The 16,813-nt window shown below is 42.8% G+C and overlaps 1 protein-coding gene across 4 annotated transcripts; it reads left to right on the top strand.

The window, feature by feature from the left end:
* The first annotated feature begins 2,656 nt into the window (after positions 1-2,656).
* On the top strand, positions 2,657-14,491 carry TP53INP1 (tumor protein p53 inducible nuclear protein 1). 4 transcript variants are annotated; one of them, XM_027657069.1, is made up of 5 exons: positions 2,657-2,757; positions 5,890-6,172; positions 6,679-7,027; positions 8,678-8,711; positions 11,057-11,132. In XM_027657069.1, the coding sequence occupies exons 2-5, from the start codon at positions 6,061-6,063 to the stop codon at positions 11,072-11,074; spliced, it is 513 nt and encodes a 170-aa protein (XP_027512870.1). In that variant the 5' UTR covers positions 2,657-2,757; positions 5,890-6,060; the 3' UTR covers positions 11,075-11,132. The 4 variants fall into 4 exon arrangements, with proteins under 4 accessions (XP_027512870.1, XP_027512868.1, XP_027512867.1 ...); XM_027657067.1 differs by having other exon boundaries at positions 6,676-7,027; XM_027657066.1 differs by lacking the exon at positions 8,678-8,711 and having other exon boundaries at positions 11,057-14,491.
* Positions 14,492-16,813: the final 2,322 nt, after the last annotated feature.

Below are 16,813 nucleotides of genomic sequence, written 5' to 3'. Positions count from 1 at the left end.
ATTGACCTCAGTAAGTCCAGGATGAAATACCTGGGCTCTTGGTCAGCAGGTATTTGAGTCCACACACATAATTTATTTCATTGTAAACGATTTATATACCTAAGTGCTAGTCAGATATGGAACAAAAGCATGCTGGTTGCCAGGCTGAGAAGAGGGGTAGCTTTTAGATCTGCCTTTTCCTGCCAACGTTCTTTGGGGGAAAAAATAAGCAAGTTCATTGTTTCCACCATTTTGTGGTGACAGAGAATTAAGAAATAAGTGAGATGAAAAAGAAAGATATTGAGAGCAACACTACAGAAAGAGGAGAGGTTCTATCCCTTCAATTACTCCTCAGGGGACTTTCAAAAATATAAAGAGTGACTTTTTAACTTCATGAGAAGTCTGTGTCTCAAATACAACCCAAGCTTTCCTAGGGCTTGCCTATACTGGAAAAATACATTATGTTAATTGATTAACATGTAGTGCTTAATATAACAGTCAGTATAAAAAAAGACTACCACTTTAACATTTTTTGTTGTTGTTGACCTGAGGTAACCCAGCTGCCAAACATGACAGTTCTTGTCTACACTAAGTGGTTTGTATTGCCTTAATTAACGTGCTCTAACACAATGTAATTTTGCAATACAGATTAATCCTTTGGGGCATTTATTCTATACATTTAATTTTCTGTTGCCTATCTTGGATTTGCAGACATGCGCTGCTTCTGCCACCTCCCCTCCCCTTTCTATGCTGGAGCCACTATCACTGAAAATTGAAGAGACTTTGTAGTTGTTCTTGTTTGTTGTTTCAACTTATAAACTGAAAGTTCAATCAAACATACAATCAGTTTATGCCCCTTGATAATGCTGTCATTGTAAAAATAAAGTTGATCTCATAATTCAGGAAGGATTAGTTCAGCCTAGAAAAGTATCATCAAATACCAAACATTTGAAGTTTTTGCAAAAATATTGCAGATTGTACAGCTAGACAGTTTCTCAGTCAACTTATATAGCCTATTCCCAGCCAATAGGAAGGCACTTTGTGGCGTTTTTCCAAAATTTACTTTCCCCATTTTGTTTTACATAGAAAAGCTTTGTCCTTACAAGAAAATAAAGAAACAATAAAGAAAGAGAGAAAAAAAGTGGACAAAAAAAGATAATTTTAACACCGATGGTTAAAAGCTCAAGAAGTTTATCTGGACTCCAGCAACCATAACACTCTCATACTGCACAACTTGTATTTTAGTACAAAATGTTATTTTTTTGCCATAAGTCATTCCTCAGCACTACTGAAACCATGAAAAATCCTAAATTGTTATGGCTAGACATCACTGATTCATTTCACCATCTTCTGAAGGACACAGTTATTTGCCTGGCCAGCATTCACTGCAATCTGAAGCGACTATTAACTGTCTGATATATTCAGTTGTATTAAGTGACTGAAGGTGTGCAGCACGACCACTCCAGCTCTCCTGGGCAGTAACTTCACTGCCTGGAAATTCCTTTCAGAGAGATGTGCAGTTAAAAGGAAAAGTGCTGCATTTACATTCATTGCCTCTTCTTTTTCGTAAAAGAAAAGAAGGGGGTAAGTGACCTAATGCACAAGTTTTCTAGGGCTTCAGGTGTGTGACTTGGAAACTTTACAGCCCGACTAAGGTGCTTCAGCCTTACAGATGTTGAGGGAGGTGATTCTTTTCCTCTATTCTGCTCCTGTGAGACCCCACCTCGAGTGCTACGTCCAGTCCTCAGAACAGGAAGGACATGAACCTCATAAGAGAGATATGGAACTCCTGGAGAAAGTCCAGCAGATAGCTACAAAGTTGATCAAGGGACTGGATCATCTCTGTTATGGGGACAGGCTGAGGGAACTGGGCCTGTTCAACCTCAGAAAGAGACAGCTGAGAGAGAATCTCATCAATGTCTGTAAGTATCTAAAGGGAGGGTGTCAAGAGGAAGGACCCAAGCTCTACTCATGGTGCCAAGCAATAGGACAAGGGGCTAAGGGCAGAAACTGATGCATGGGAAGTTCCACCTGAACATAAGGAAGAACTTTATTGTGCAGGTGACCACACAATGGAATAGATTGCTCTGAGAGGTTGTGGAGTCTCCCTAACTGGAGATATTCAAGAACTGTCTGGATGTAATCCTGTGCCACGTGCTCTAGGATGACCTGCTTGAGCCGAGAGGTTGGACCAGATGCCCCACTGTGGTCCCTTCCAACCTGACCAATTCTGTCATTCTGTGACCTGTTGGAGTGGCTCCAGAGGAGGGACACCAAGAGGATTAGTAGGATGGAACACTTCCGGCAAGGAAAGTGTGAGAGAGCTGGGGTCGTTCAGCCTGGAGAAGGCTCCAAGGAGACCGTATAGACTTTCACAATGAGAGTAGCGAGGCACTGGAACGGGTTACCCAGAGAAGCTGTGGATGCCCCATTGCTGGACACGTTCATGTTGAAAGGAGCTCTGAGCAGCCTGGTCTAGTGGAAGGGTGTCCCAGCCCAGGGCAGGGCTTGGAATGGGATGATCTCCAGACTCCCTTCCATCCCGAGCCCTCAGCGCGGGGGCGGGGCCGGGCGGGCGGAAGGCGGGTCTGGCCGGGCTGGCCCCGCCCCCTCCGCTGCCCACCCGCCCGTCACGTGCGTTAGCGACAGGCGGTGGCGGCGCCCATTGGCGGAGGCGCGGGGGGCGTGGCCGGCGGCCGGTCCGTCAGCGGCGCCGCGGCCGTGACAACAAAGGGCTCCGGAGGCGCCGGGGACGCGGAGCGGGGGAGCTGCGGTCCGGTGAGTTCGCTGTGGGGGCACCGCGGGCACCGGGCACTGCCGCTGACCCGGCTGTGATGGTGTCCTGCGCTCTGAGCGCTGAAAACCAGTAGCAGCAGCGGAGCTCCCGTTTCGCCGTGCGTCCAGCCCGGCTTCTCTCTGCCGGGAAGGCGCCGGGGCCGGGAAGTGTTTGGCGTTTTCCCGGCTGTGGAGCAGCGGCAGTGCCTTCCGTGCCTCCCGCCCAGCCCCGGAGCGCGGCCGGGAAGGTGCGCAGCTGCTGCGGGCGCTGCCGGGTCACCCCCGGCGCCGCTCGGAGCGGCTTTTTGGAGCCTCCTGGTGGTGGTGGAAGAGCTGTGAGGTGGGGCACGGGGGGATCAGGGTTCGGCTCGCTCTGGCAGAGAACTGCACAGTGACTTGACGATGTCATTTTTGGGTTTTGTTTGATTTTGGCTTAGCACGTACCGCATCTCCTTTGTTAGGTTAGGAAAGAAAAGGAAAAAAATACTTCTTTTTAGTGCAGTGATACTGTATTGTTGACATTCTTTGGATATGTTATCTATAACAGCCTCTTAATCATTGCTACAGCTGACTCAGTTCTTCCCAGCTTTATGTTTTCCTGCAGCTGATAGTTCCTGCCTAAGAACTTGAAAATCTCTCTCGGTCTCTGTCCCGTTTTCCTCCCCAAACGGTGGCCCTGGATAACACTGTAACTTCTTGGTTGCCTTCTGACTTGCACAATAGCACATGAGCGTGGCCTTTTTAAAGGCACTTGTCCAAAAGGATGTCAAAACATCAACCGGTCTCTGAATGATTCAGATGTTTTTTTGGATCCTCCTTGGGGTGGGGGAAGGGGAAAATGGGGCAAACTGCTTTTGATCTATAGAAAGACAGTTGTGGGTCAAAAGCTGATGTTTGTTTAGCTTATGTTTTCAGGAACAGTGATCTCTCCTTTGCTTGTTAGAAGCTAATTACTTGATGCTGCTGTGATGCCTCGAGACTTAATATAGGAGTGTCAGCTCTCATCTTTCTACACTCTGCACAGAACAACAAAAAGACAGCCTCTGCCTGAAGGTACCTTCAGGCTTGATCTAGGAAGGAGGCAGCACATGTGTGTGGGAGTACAGGGAAAGCCAGTGCTGATCAGCAGCTGTGCGGTGGCTTGCTAGTTAGCCTAAAAAAAAACCAAACTCTTTTCTTCGTAGGCCTTGTGCCAGGAGAGTGTTAGGGAAAGAACTGGAAGGTAGCTGGAAAGCTACAGACTTCAAGCATTCACTCAGAGTTCATTTCCGTATCCTTGGTAAGCTCTGCCTATAATTGAAGCACTCAAACCTTCTCAAGAAGGTGCTTAGGAACACTGTGGGCATTTGGCATTTCCTTAGGTAACCCATCCAGGGCTTAGCAACCTTAATGGTTAAAAGTGTTTCCTGCCGGTAACCACTGAAAGCTGAACTTTACTGCAGTTTAAAGTCACTTCTGCTTGCTCTGAGTGTAGAAGGCGGCAGTAAATGTTTGCCTCTTTCTTCACGTAATTTACTACTGTTGTAATTTTTGCCTTCCCTCTGTTAAGCCTTTCCATCTTTAAAATTTTATCAGTTTTCTTTAGACTTCTGATTGTTTTTGTAGCTCTCTTAAAGAGAGCCCTGACGTTTCATTTTTAAGTGTGGTCCTTAAAAATAGACTTTTCTCACAACTGCAGCTGAGCCAGTTGTTTCTGGTCTTGTTTTTTCCTGTAGTTGATAGTTTCTGTTGAGGAACTAGTGTGCACAACTTCTTGAGTTTTGCTGTACCTTTCCATATTGCTGCTGAAGACTACTTTAAATTCTACTCCTATTCTTTTGTGCTATTTGAATAAGGAGGAAGCTGCATAAATGTGTACAGAAGCAGTACTGTATGGAGCAGGTGCTTGTCCTTGCATTGAAAAAGTAGGTGATGGGGTCTGGTGTCCTGGATAAGATGACACAGGAGGCCCAAATGACCCTTTAGTGTGGCCTGAAAGTTCTAGGGTGACACAGAGATTACTGGCCTTAAGTAATAATCTTAATGGGTATCTTCTTTTAATGGTTGAGTTTGTCTAGTGTAGTGTGTTTTCTCTCTCTTTCTGAATGCAGACACTCATACTCTCTTACCTGCATATACTCTTCTCTGTTAAATTATCTAACAGGTATTTAATCTGTAATAATTCTGACATACTGTGATGATTCAAATATTACTATGGCAAAATTAACTTCAGTTAAATCAGTGGATATATTTCCCATAGTCTTTACTTTCTTAGCTACTTTAATGGCTTCTCCTTATTGGCTCATATATAAATATCAAAGGCTGTAAGCATGCTGATCTGAGGTGTTTGAACATTCAGCTTCTTGGTACTAATGGGATTTTTCATCTTAATTGCCAAATGCAGAGTTCAGGCTTATGGTGACCAATTACATGTAGATTTAGGGAAATGTATTGAGAAATAAACATTGGGTTTAGTTAGCATACATGATACTTTTCCATGCTCCTTAGACTTACCATACATGACTAGTTGGGCGGTTGCTGTGAAAACGATCCCACTGGTAACTGGTGCACTTTGAACCTGGAGACAGGATGTGCCTTCCTACTTTGTTAACTTGTAGGCAGTGGCCCTGAACTGAGTGTGATGGGAGAGAGAAGAAACACTGCCTTAAGGTTCCCTGGGAGCCTTCACAGGGGCTCCTCTTTGTCAACAAAGGAGATGAGTTGTCTGGAGCAGAAAATATGCACTTGCCCTTCACATCCCTCTCTGACCAGGAGGAAGGCAGGCAGGGAGCTGGGAGAGCACCTTGGTGAGCATAGACACAAGGCTCCTGTACAAGAGTCCTCCCCTCTCTTAGGAGAAGGTGAGACTGACAACTGAACAGACCTTTCCATGGGGAGAAGGATTGAGGGGAAGTCAATCAGCTCTCAGGGGAGACCTTTTTGGTGTTGTTGGTTTTTTGTCGGGTTTTTTTGGGGTTTTTTTTTTATACATATCTAGCTGGAAGGGGATTGTGAATACCAGTGAACCTGCCTCTCCTCTTTGAGGAAAATATTCACTGGTAGCTCCGACTACACTAGCAAGGGGGCTTTTAACTTGTTCCCTAGGGTTGTTACCTGTTGCTTTGTCATTAAGACCCTTGTCATCATTTTTTGCAGGTTCACATAAACTGTTTACAAGTCATGCCTCTGCATGTCCCGTACCTAAGCTGATAAAGCATCTATGCACTTTAATCTCAAGTCTGTGCCACTCTGCTAGTACAGTGTTAGCTGTGCCTTGAACCTTGGATGTAACGACCTACCAGCCAAAGTTTTGTTCCTGCCTTAGTAATGTTTCAGAGGTTAAATAACATGCTCATGGGAGAGATTGATAGCTTGTCCAGCCAAGAGCCAGAGTTCAGTGAGAAAGAAGACGACGAGTGGATTCTAGTTGACTTTATAGGTAAGATGTCTGTCAGACATAAGCTCTGCCTTTGTCATGCTCTGGCTTTTGTTTGTCTTACTTCCAGGTGAACAAACCAGTAGCTTGGAGAACCTTTATCTAAGCAAAACCAGTGTGGGATTAGAGTATAGGGTGTCTTCCAAACAAATGTACTAAAATATGTTGAGTAAACTGGTGAGAAGAATGATGTCAGGTTTATAAGCCTGACACAGGTTCAGCAGAACCACCTGTACAGATAAAGTATATTTGACTTATTACGCAATTATATAGCTTTACTGATAACAGTTGCTTCACATGTCTAACATGGCTTGCCTTTTTTCCTCTCTTGCTTTATAAAGTAAAAACTTGTGTATGTGCTAATAAGAGGTTTATTTCTGTTTTTTTCTTGTTTTTTTTTTTCTTTTCATATTCTGTTTCTGACTACATGCAACCTTGTTGTTTTTGACCTCCTGTGATCACCAACATCCATGGGTTCCTCTCCACTGACTAATGGTCACCTACAGCAGACACTTGCACTAATTGTTCTGTGGAGGAAGCAGACATTGTTGAAGAATCAGCCACGGATGGCTCACCCGTCTTCTCTTGTTTATCGTCTCCCTTGGAACACTTGCCGGAGGCCAGCGAGTCTTGCTTCATCCAGTTTGAGTCATGTCCTATGGAGGAGAGCTGGTTTATTACCCCTCCCCCATGTTTTACTGCAGGTGGATTGACCACTATCAAAGTGGAAACCAGTCCAATGGAGAACCTCCTAATAGAGCATCCCAGCATGTCTGTGTATGCTGTCCGTAATGCCTGTCACAGCCTTAATGAGACTGGATGTGGAGATGAGGAGTTTCACAGCCCAGGTAGTCCCAGGTATGTGTGAATTCTCTTGTCAAGCAGCTCTGTTCCTGAAAATATCTGGTTTCTACTTGATCAACTTAGACACTTAATACTGAATTTTCCAGCGTATTTCAGAGCAGGTGAATAAAGCATGAATACTACACAGGGTGGTCAGGGCTGCCTGCCTGCTTAGAAAAATGTTAATACAAGATGACTGTCAGGAAACAGCTGGGTATGCTATTTTGATACTACAATGAATATTGATGGAGCCTAATTACTCCCTTGCAGAGTATGTTCCAGTCGTGTTCAAACTGCTGGCAGTTCACTGTATATCCAGTAATGTACATATGAAAGCACTTTGCCCCCTTCACAGCTCTATGTTTCTTTTATAACTGCTGATTAATACCCATTCAGTCACCTTGTGAGGTGAAATCTAGGGGCTTGGGTTTTGGGTGAGTTTTTTGGGTGTTTTTTGTTCCTCAACATAGTGATAGATAAGAATGGGATTCAGTTTTTCCACAAGCACCTTGTGAAACAAAAGCAACCCAAAATATTTCACAAAACTTTGTGCTGTAAAATTCTACTTTTAGCAAAGTAAGAAGTTGTACTTTTTGGTTTTGGGTCCTAAAAATCTGACCATGTGGGGTTATTGCAGAGGCATGTTTGCCATGCACTGCTTCTTTGGTGTTTGTGTGTACAGCTATACAAGTATAGTATACGTAGATGTATACAAACACTGTTTCTTTGCTATTATGACCCCTCATGTGCCCATGCATTCATTGATTTTGAAATAATTGGGTGTTTTGCGAATCCCAGTTAATAACAAAGACTGACTTTTCATCCCAGCTTATTTTTGCTTATGTCTAGAAGCAATAATAAAAAAGAGAACAAAATAAACAGAGAAAAATAAAAAGAGACAAGATCATAGTATACTAAGGTTTGATATACAGGAAGAAATGAGTGTAGGGTGAAGTTGCTGCAGGTAGAGGCCTATTGACTTCTCTGATCAGCTCCTTGCTGTATTTTAAGTTCTTAGTTCAAAGAAACATGACTTTGAGATGATGTGCTGCTGTATAATGTTGAAGTATAGTGCTGATATTATTGGTCTTTGGGTGGAGGATTTGTATAATTGGGGAGGGCAGTTCATGATGTTAAGCATCAGGGGTCTAGCTTAACTTAAACAGGGAGAAACCATGAGCACACAGCACCTTTTAAAGTGAGGGTCTGAAGTAATCTGCAGAAGAACTGGAGGCTGCAAGTCATGCCCTGGAAAAAGACAGTAAACCAGTTTATCTAAAATACCAATTTGCAGTGTAACACTCAAAGTTGGATACTGACTTTTCAGTGACTTGAAGTAGGGATACTGGTATAAATTGTTCTGGAGAATAATCCTGTCTCATATTATACAGTACAGTTAAGCTGCTTTAATATGGGGGTAAGCTAAAGGTATGATGATCTTCAGCTGGCATGTAATTAAGTTTCTTCACAGTGAATTCTGTGCTGTTGCTTTGTCAGAAGATCTAGGCTCTTATATTGGTTACTTTGGGTGGCAGAACTGGGACAAGTCTAAAGCTGAGGTAGACTGCAGAAACTGGGAACATTGATTACACTGATTTTGCAGTAAGTTTCAAAAGCTGTTTTGAAGTCTCTAGTGGTTTAATGGTTGGCCATTTAACATTATAGGGCCAAGAAAAGCTGCTTAAGGCACACTGGCACAGTAAGTACTACTGTTTTGGGACAGTGCTTTTTGTTTGATCAGGCTGCTAGCAACACTGCTTCCTCTAGAGCCTTGTCTGCCAAAGCAATACTGGTTTTAGGACTAACCTTTGTGCCAAATGATGTTACTTGATCAAGCCTAACTACATCTGCTTTAACAAGCCAAAATGCTAAGTGCAGAAAAATTACTGAAATATTAATTGGGGTGGGGTCTGAAGCCTTTAATGTTTCTTGTGAGGTCTGGCTCTGTAGTGCAATTAGCAGAACACTTCTGCTTTCTAGCAGAATAGATGGTGGGAGTGCAGCAGTGAATGTATATAGTGATGGTCTGGCTTAAGACACAGCCCCTCTAAAACTCCATTTTGACAATATCAATGGAGACTTGTCAGCCCTGTTCTCTCAGTGCATAGGGCTTGCTAGTGCCAGGCTACCAAAGGCAACTAAGGTACAAAATGCTACATTTTGGAAGAGTATGTGGCCTTTTAGCCAATTCAGACCACCTGTGCTATCCCAGTTTCACTTTATGTTGACAAATAGAAGAGTGTTGGTTTGCAAACCAGTGCTGGAAGGGTATTTGATAAGCTTAAGTATCTACCACCTGCAACTTTAAACCAGTTTTTTTCCTTTTGTGGAGGAAATCTATTTTCTCATTTTAAATTCCTTTCAAAGCAAAAGGATGTTGTATAAACTTCCCCCTGTTTGTCAGATTAGTCATATTTTTCCATAACAAAACCACAACAGTTTGTATTAGCAGTTGCTGCCCTTTTGCTAGCTTAAGAGTTTGCTTAGGAAATATGGGTTGCAATAATTGTGCTGTGGCTTCCTGGCTCCTTACAGCTTTCCCCAGAACAGCTTTGCTTGAAGTTCCACCTCCAGCACTGTTGATTGTGCTAAGGGATTGCCCCATATAGAAAATAGTAGCCCCATATTTGCAGGTACCCTCATCTATATTAAACTGGTGTAATCTGCATAGAACATATTTACAGTGCACTGTGAATTGATTGGTGCTGTGTATTCACTTATTTCTTGCTTGATATTTTAAGTGCTAGGTTTAGGACAATATCCAGTGAATAAATGGGAAAATCAGCATGTCATATCTGGCTCATATCTGGCTGTTCTGCTGTGTCTAGTCTTCAGTCAGTCATATCTAGCTACCCAAGGATCTAAAAGCAAGATTAGGATATTTAAAATAAAAAAAAAGGTAGAAGGCAGGGAGTATTCCCTTGCTGACAAGGAGTAATTCCCTCCAGTGTGGAGTGGTGGGAGGCAGAAGAGATCACTTCTGTGTCAGCCCCCCAAGAGTAAAGCTGCAAAGGGCATACCATGGACGTGGCAGACCCGATTTATGTCTACAGAGACTGCATAAAATAAATGCAATTTAAGCTCTTTCAGAAGAGACGTGGTAGTGCTGAAAAACAGACTTCCCAAGAGACTTCCTGCTCATGCCTCAGCAAGTTCCTGGTCTTGCAGACATCTTTCCTAAGCACACTTGCCAGTTGACAGCTGGTTGTTGGGTCCTGGGTGGGATGAGAGAAGGCAAGCAACTCTGATGCCACTGGTCTTGCACCAGCTGTAGCACTCAGATTTGGGTTTTGCTTTGCTAAAATGGCCAGGCTATTTTTAACTTTACTTTTGAAGTTTCAGGAAGTGCCAGTGATTGTTCTGTCAAGTAGGGAAGTCCTTTTTCAATATGTCAGTCCCTGCTTGCATAGGCTGCTGGTTTGTTTTTCACTGTTGCATGATGAAGGAAGGGTTTTTCAAAACTACTGACTGTCTGCTCATGAAACTTAGAGGGCTGGTTGAGGAACAATCCTTCTAAGTTATTTCCTGTGTGTGTCACAACTGATCTATCTTTCCCATTCCTCTACATGAACATTGTTTGGATTTACTTGTGTGGCTGGCAGTTGAAATGCACTTTCATTAGTGTGCTTCTGTTTTCAGGCTGAACCACCTATGTTCAAGATGATTTAAAACCAAACTTTGCCTGATGGATAACTCCAAGTCTTCTAAAGCTGGAGCAGTGTGACACACATTGCCTTGTGTTTCTGATGTGTATTGCATCTTGGGCTTAGGGAGCTGGGGTGGGTAAGGAGGAGCACGATAGTGTAAGATGGTGGAAGTCCAAAGGCTGTTGTGGAGCCCTCACACAGAAAGTGAATTGGCAGCACTACTCATTACTTACCAGCGTGGTAAGTGGCTTGACCTTACCTCAGCCCAAATCTATGTCCAGTAGAATAAGGGTGCCCTTTTGAAATGCTAGGTGTTGATCTCCACGTTCTGCCCTTTATTTTACTTGTCTTTCCAGTGCACCTCTGTAATGACTGATACCTGTTGTTACATTTCTAGACTGGAGGCCCGAAATGAAACAGGACAGCGTGTTCACTGCTACGTCACGGCTCTTGCTACTCGTTCAACTTTTCTGGAAAAAAACAAGAGCTTTCGTCCTACCCACTGGATAAAAGAACATAATGAAAGACACTGTCTCAATAGAAACAGTCTCCGTCGCCAAAATCTTACCAGGGATTGCCACTCTCGGCAAATCAAGCACAACGGACTGTTTGTTCACCAGCCTTGCCAGCGTCAGTTCAATTACTGATGGTTCTTGTGGTTTTAATCTATGGTCTAATTGTTTTTTAGGTTGCTCTTGTTTTCATGTGTAGGTAAGTGTAGTCAATCTGAAGCTGATTGTCAATCCCTCAAACACAATCATAACTAGTGTTGCATTGTTTTGAAAAGACACATAAATCTCCAAACGTCTTGCAGCGAGTTCTGAATGTTGATGTTAAATATCAATGTCTTGGAAGCCTATCAGTACGATAGTTTGTGTGCTGTTTTATAAACTATGATGTATAGATGGGTTCTTAGTATTTTAAAGAAACTTAACTGAGATGGAAATCAGTTACATTTTGCATTAATCAAAATGGAGTTAGAAAAATTGAGGTTAGCTGTATGCTTTAGTGACCAGTACTTGACAGCTTGTGTATCTGTCTGTATTCAGCATATATGATTACTTTCTAACAAGGAAATTCTATAGCTGCCAGTGGATATTACATAGCTGTGCTGAGCTGTTGCAAGAAGGACATCTCATCTAAATTGCCTAGTACCTACTTGTGTTAGTGGAGTCTGTGCAGGTGTGTTGGGTACTTGATATGGATATTGGAAGAGGGTTAAATGTCCCCCCAATATTGTTGCAGTATGATATGGCACCGGTGTTACAGATGTAGTACCTCACAGTGGAGTGGAAAGATAAGTGGACCTATGGGTAAAGTCCAGATGCACGACACAGAGAACTGAACTGGGTTTTACTTGGTACAGTTTGAGTTCTTACTCCTTTCTCTAACTGTTTCTGTCTTTGATACATGTATTTCCCTTACCCTATCTCATTTAATCTCTAGTCTAGTTAAAGAAAAAAGATGGTGGCTTGACTGTTCTTTTAGTCCCATCAGTAGCTGACTGCTGATGGACAGCTATTTCTGAGCTACAAGTTGCTGTTAGATTGTCTTGATATTTACAGATTGAGAGTAGCCCAAAAATAGCTAGAAGGAGGCTCTCATTAGAAGTTCTCCTAATTTTCTCTCTTTCTCTCTATGAAAATGAAGTCCAAGTTAATGGGGACTTGAAATGAAGGGCAGTGTGAGGCAGGGAGAAGCAGATGCTGGAAAACAGTCTTACAGAACTAAACACAGCGATAACAGGGTGTGTAAAAATTGATCAGCAGTGGTGGTTCTCCTAGCCCATTGGAGGCAGGACTGGGGCCAACAGGAAAGAAAAGCCATTCAAAACTAACAAGTAGTTTTCTTAAGAACACTGTGCAAGATGTTTTGAAGTTGGGAGGCACTGCTAACTACAACTACAGGTGAAGTAAAGTTCACCTGTAAACAAAAACTGTGTTCCACAGCAGCCATACACCGTGCTGAACCCTGACAGATCAGTCTGGGAAGTGGATTAAATGAGCGTGGAAGTGAGGAAGCAGAAATCTGCACTGAAAGAAGGGGGGAATGATAAGTAAGTTTATCCTCCTTTCTTTCAGTGCTTAATGTGACTTACTGTGTTTTCCCTTGTGTTTAGTGCCTAGGGCATTAAAGTGTTAACATTACACTCAACTGTGTCTTCCAGTAGTCCTTATACAGAAGTTGGTATAAGGAGTCACGTGGGGAGTCTTTGAAATCAGGTGAGGTTGATAATGTGAATTATTCCAGACCTATGAAGTATTTTAAATTCAGCCAAATGCTTCAATTTCACTGAAGCAAAACCCCAGCAATTCAGATTGACCTTGATACAGTGGTACTGTTGCACATTCTGCAGCAGGAATTGTAGTGGAACCTACTTGGCATACAGGAAACAGCATTTATAACCTCTGTTTCACTGCAGATGTGCTGCTTCACTGAAACTAGTTAGGAGTGTTGCAAAGGGATGTTGAAAAATAGTTAAATGTATAAAAGCAAGAGGTGCTTTCCTGGACACACTAGTCTTTTTTTTTTTTTTTTTTTTTGACACATTGAATTCACATGGACATTGAAAGAAATAAAATAGTCACATCGTGAGTTTCCAAAACAGAAATTTTGTTACTCTTCTTTTCAGCAGTATGTGCCCATGTCTATACAACAATTCTGTTCTGGTCCAAATACTCTGGTTTATCTGCAGATAGCTGTAGTTTCACCAGTCTGTTACCTGTTCACAAGTACTCTTACTTGCCTCAGATTATCTACCTTTATCACTCCAGCTTTTTGTCTGGCTTAAACTTCCGTCTCCTCACTGCCAACTTTCTAGCTCAGGAAAATTCTTTGCTTTCCTGTATTACTTTTCTTTATATAAAGTAAATACTTTCCTTCAGCTTTAATTTTCTTAAAGTGAAATGAAGGAAGATGGAGTCTCCACCTCCCTATGTTGGAAGGAGTAAGTAATTCCTTAGCTCTTAACAGGGAGATGGAGTTGAGGGTAAAAGGCTCCCAGGCATTACAATGAGAGCCTTGGTCTGTTCTTCTCAGCAAGCAAATAAATGCAACTTTAGACTGCTCCTAGAATTGGGAGATACTGATCTTTTTATACTACATTACTAGATGACTTTCTGGTGATGAAAACCTATATCTTTCAGGATATAAACTATTTTGTTGCACAAAGCTGTGCTTCTCAATTTGTAATATTGGAAACCATATTATTGTGTGAGATAGTACTGCATCAATGGCTTTTTGTTAATTTGTTTTACATATTTATGTTGGTCTAGCCCTGTTTTGTGCCTGGAGCTATTGGGCAATTAGATTTGTTTTGGTTTTCTGTTTTAATAGTGAGCTGTGTGGCTTTTTATATGGTTTTTTAAGTTGTATTAAAGTATGTTTTTTCTTGTAAAAGTGGAGGCCTTGCACTGTCTCATACTGATTGATATTCATGAATTTTGCTGAAATTGTATTTTCACACGTATTGGTCAATGGACAGATTTGCATTTTAAACTGTGCCTTCTACGCAGCAAACTTGAAGATTCAAAAGGGACATTTCAGTTAGGATTAATACTGTACATCAGTCTATGCATATATGGCAGCTTCTCTCCAGAGCCACTTCTCTATTTGTAGCAGTCCTTTTGATATGGAAGAATGTCTGGCTCTTATTTTTAATAGTTTAACACAAGCTGAAAACAGACGAAATATAGCACTTTGCCAAAAAGTAGCATTGCTTAACCAGTGTGTATTTACTAAAGTGATCTTCTGTATTTTGTTTTCATTGTGCATCCTGTGCACCATGGGGAAACATGATCTTAACTCTCAATAAAAAATGGCCTATTAAAAATTGTCAGTCTATTCTTTAATATTAGAGGTTGGTCAAAATCCAAATGCCTGAGCACCCCATTCAGGTAGCAGGCACAACTACTGAGTGTCTCAATGTGTGCTCTAGTACAGAAGTTACTCTGGGAATGGGTTTGCATTGCTGATCAAGTGATAACGTGCATCTGAGCACTGTTACACATCTCTGCCAACTGCTGTGTTTCCTGATCAGCATGTGGGAGCTCTGTAGGAGAACAGAACAGACATAAAAACACATGAAGCAGGCATGGGGTGGGTGGAAGGTTTTTCCTGCCATGCACCACCATGAAAAAGTCTGTGTGGAAGGCTGCTGGTACGGGTAACCTGTGAGGGATGTAGAGATCCTGTGTAAATGTCCAAGGATGGGGCTAGGGAAGCCAAAGCAGATCCACCTAGCTGAACCTGGCGAGGGATGTGGAGGACAACAAGGTGTTGCAGCTGCAAATGGAATATTAGAGGAAGTGTGGGCCTGCTGCCAAACAGGACAGGAATCCACATGACAAAGGACATGGAGAAGGCTGAGGTACTTCCTGTCTTTGCCTTGGTCTCTAGTGGTAAGACCAGCCTTTAGGATTGCAGGACCCTGAGGCCAGTGGAAAATGCTACAGCAAGGAAGAATAACCCTTGGATGAGAAGGTAAGATCAAGGTAAGACTGTCTTGTAGATCCCCCTATTCTTCATGTCTGTCTTTAAGATAGGAAGGACACTTGTTTTCTTCCATCATTCAGGAATCCTGTCCATTGCTGTAACCTTTTAGATAATTAAGAACAGCTTCACAATGACATCAGCCAGCTCCTTCAGCAGTCATGGATGTGTGCTGTAGATCTGTGTATGGCCCACCTCTTCAAGCATTTCTTACCTTGATCTCTGGGCAGGTACTGGAGCAAATAGTCCTGGAAACCAAAGATGAACAATAAGGTAATTAGTAGTAGCCAGAATAGATTTATGGAAGGGGAAGGCTTGCCTGGCAACCTGACAGCCTTCACAGTTAGATGACTGGCTCAGTGGATGAGGGGAGAGCACTGGATGTTGTTTATCTTGACTTCAAGGCTTTTAACACTGTCCTCCATAACATCCTCCCAAACTGATGAGTTGTGGACTGTAAAGTAGATGGTGAGCAGGTGTATTGAGAGCTGGCTGAACTGCTGTGCTCAAAGTTGAAGCCTAACCGAAAGCTTTTTTTTTTTTCATTGGTGCTCCCTATCAGTACAGGTTCTTACATGTTAAAAACCTTCATTAAGGACCTGGCTCATGGGGTAGAGTTGTTTATGCACTGGAGGGCTGTGCTGTCATTCAGAAGGACCTTAACAGACTGGAGAAATGGGCTCACAGAAACCTTGTGGAGTTCGACAAGGGAAAATATGAAGTCTTCTATCTGGAGCAATAGTAACCCCAGGCACCAAGCCAAATGGCTGAAAAGCAAGTTGGCAGAAAAGCCCCTGGAGGTCCCAGCGAACACCAAGTTGAGTGTGTTGCCAGCAGTGCACCCTCGTGGCCTCAAAAACTCAGATTCCTGGGCTGCATCAGGCTGAGTGTTGCCATCAGGTGGAGGGAAGTGATCCTGCTGGTCCACCCTGAGCTGGTGAGACATCTGAAGGCCATGTCCATTGCTGAGCTCCCCAGTACAAAAGAGACATGGACATACTAGAGAGTATCCAGCAAGAGGCCAAGGAGATGATAATAGGATGGAAGACTGAAATAAGGGGGAGAGGATGAGAGTTAGTGTTTAGGCTGGAGAAGAAAAGTCTCGGGGGATCTTGTCAAGGTGTATAACCTGACAGAGTGTAAAAGACAAAAGAGCCAGGCTCTTCTCTAGTGGTGCCTGACAAATGGCAATGGATTCAAGCTGAAATACAGGAAATTCCACTTGAATGGAAGAAATAAGCTCAGTGATCTCCAGGTTGTTATTTGGGCTTTTTCTGAAACTGTATGTGAATGTTTTTTTTCCCTCCAGTCATCAGGGATCCTTGATCTCTGTGGCTTTCCAAAAATCATGGAGAGTGGCCTTGGAAGGACATCAGCCAGCTCTCTCGGCATACTGGATACAGGCTTCTGCACTGCATGGATTTGTATGGGCTCAGTTGTTGCAAGTAGTTCCTAACTCACCCACCGAACAAACTGGGTGACAAAATGATCTATTTAACTGACAGCAGTGAAAAGGAATTTGTGCAACAAAGCATCCATCTTCCCAGAGTAAGCACTGAGTAAAATCTTTCCTTTTCAAATGTAGGTTTTGTCCCGTACATTTATCAAAACACCAAATCTGTGCTGAGAGCTGTACAGTATTCTTCAGAAGAAAGTTTGATCA

This window comes from Corapipo altera, unplaced genomic scaffold, assembly GCF_003945725.1.
Source record: "Corapipo altera isolate COAL_440 unplaced genomic scaffold, ASM394572v1 52b, whole genome shotgun sequence".
Lineage (NCBI taxonomy): Eukaryota > Metazoa > Chordata > Aves > Passeriformes > Pipridae > Corapipo > Corapipo altera.
Note: the sequence above shows the minus strand (reverse complement) of the source record. Positions and strands in the feature narration are given on the sequence as shown.

What these genes read in the sequence shown, in the direction of transcription:
- TP53INP1 (XM_027657065.1), top strand. Translation starts at nt 6,061, where the DNA reads ATGTTTCAGAGGTTAAATAACATGCTCATGGGAGAGATTGATAGCTTG. An exon ending in GATTCTAGTTGACTTTATAG is followed by an intron (nt 6,173 to 6,675) that starts GTAAGATGTCTG and finishes GGTCACCTACAG; the next exon opens with CAGACACTTGCACTAATTGT. An exon ending in CACAGCCCAGGTAGTCCCAG is followed by an intron (nt 7,028 to 11,056) that starts GTATGTGTGAAT and finishes TTACATTTCTAG; the next exon opens with ACTGGAGGCCCGAAATGAAA.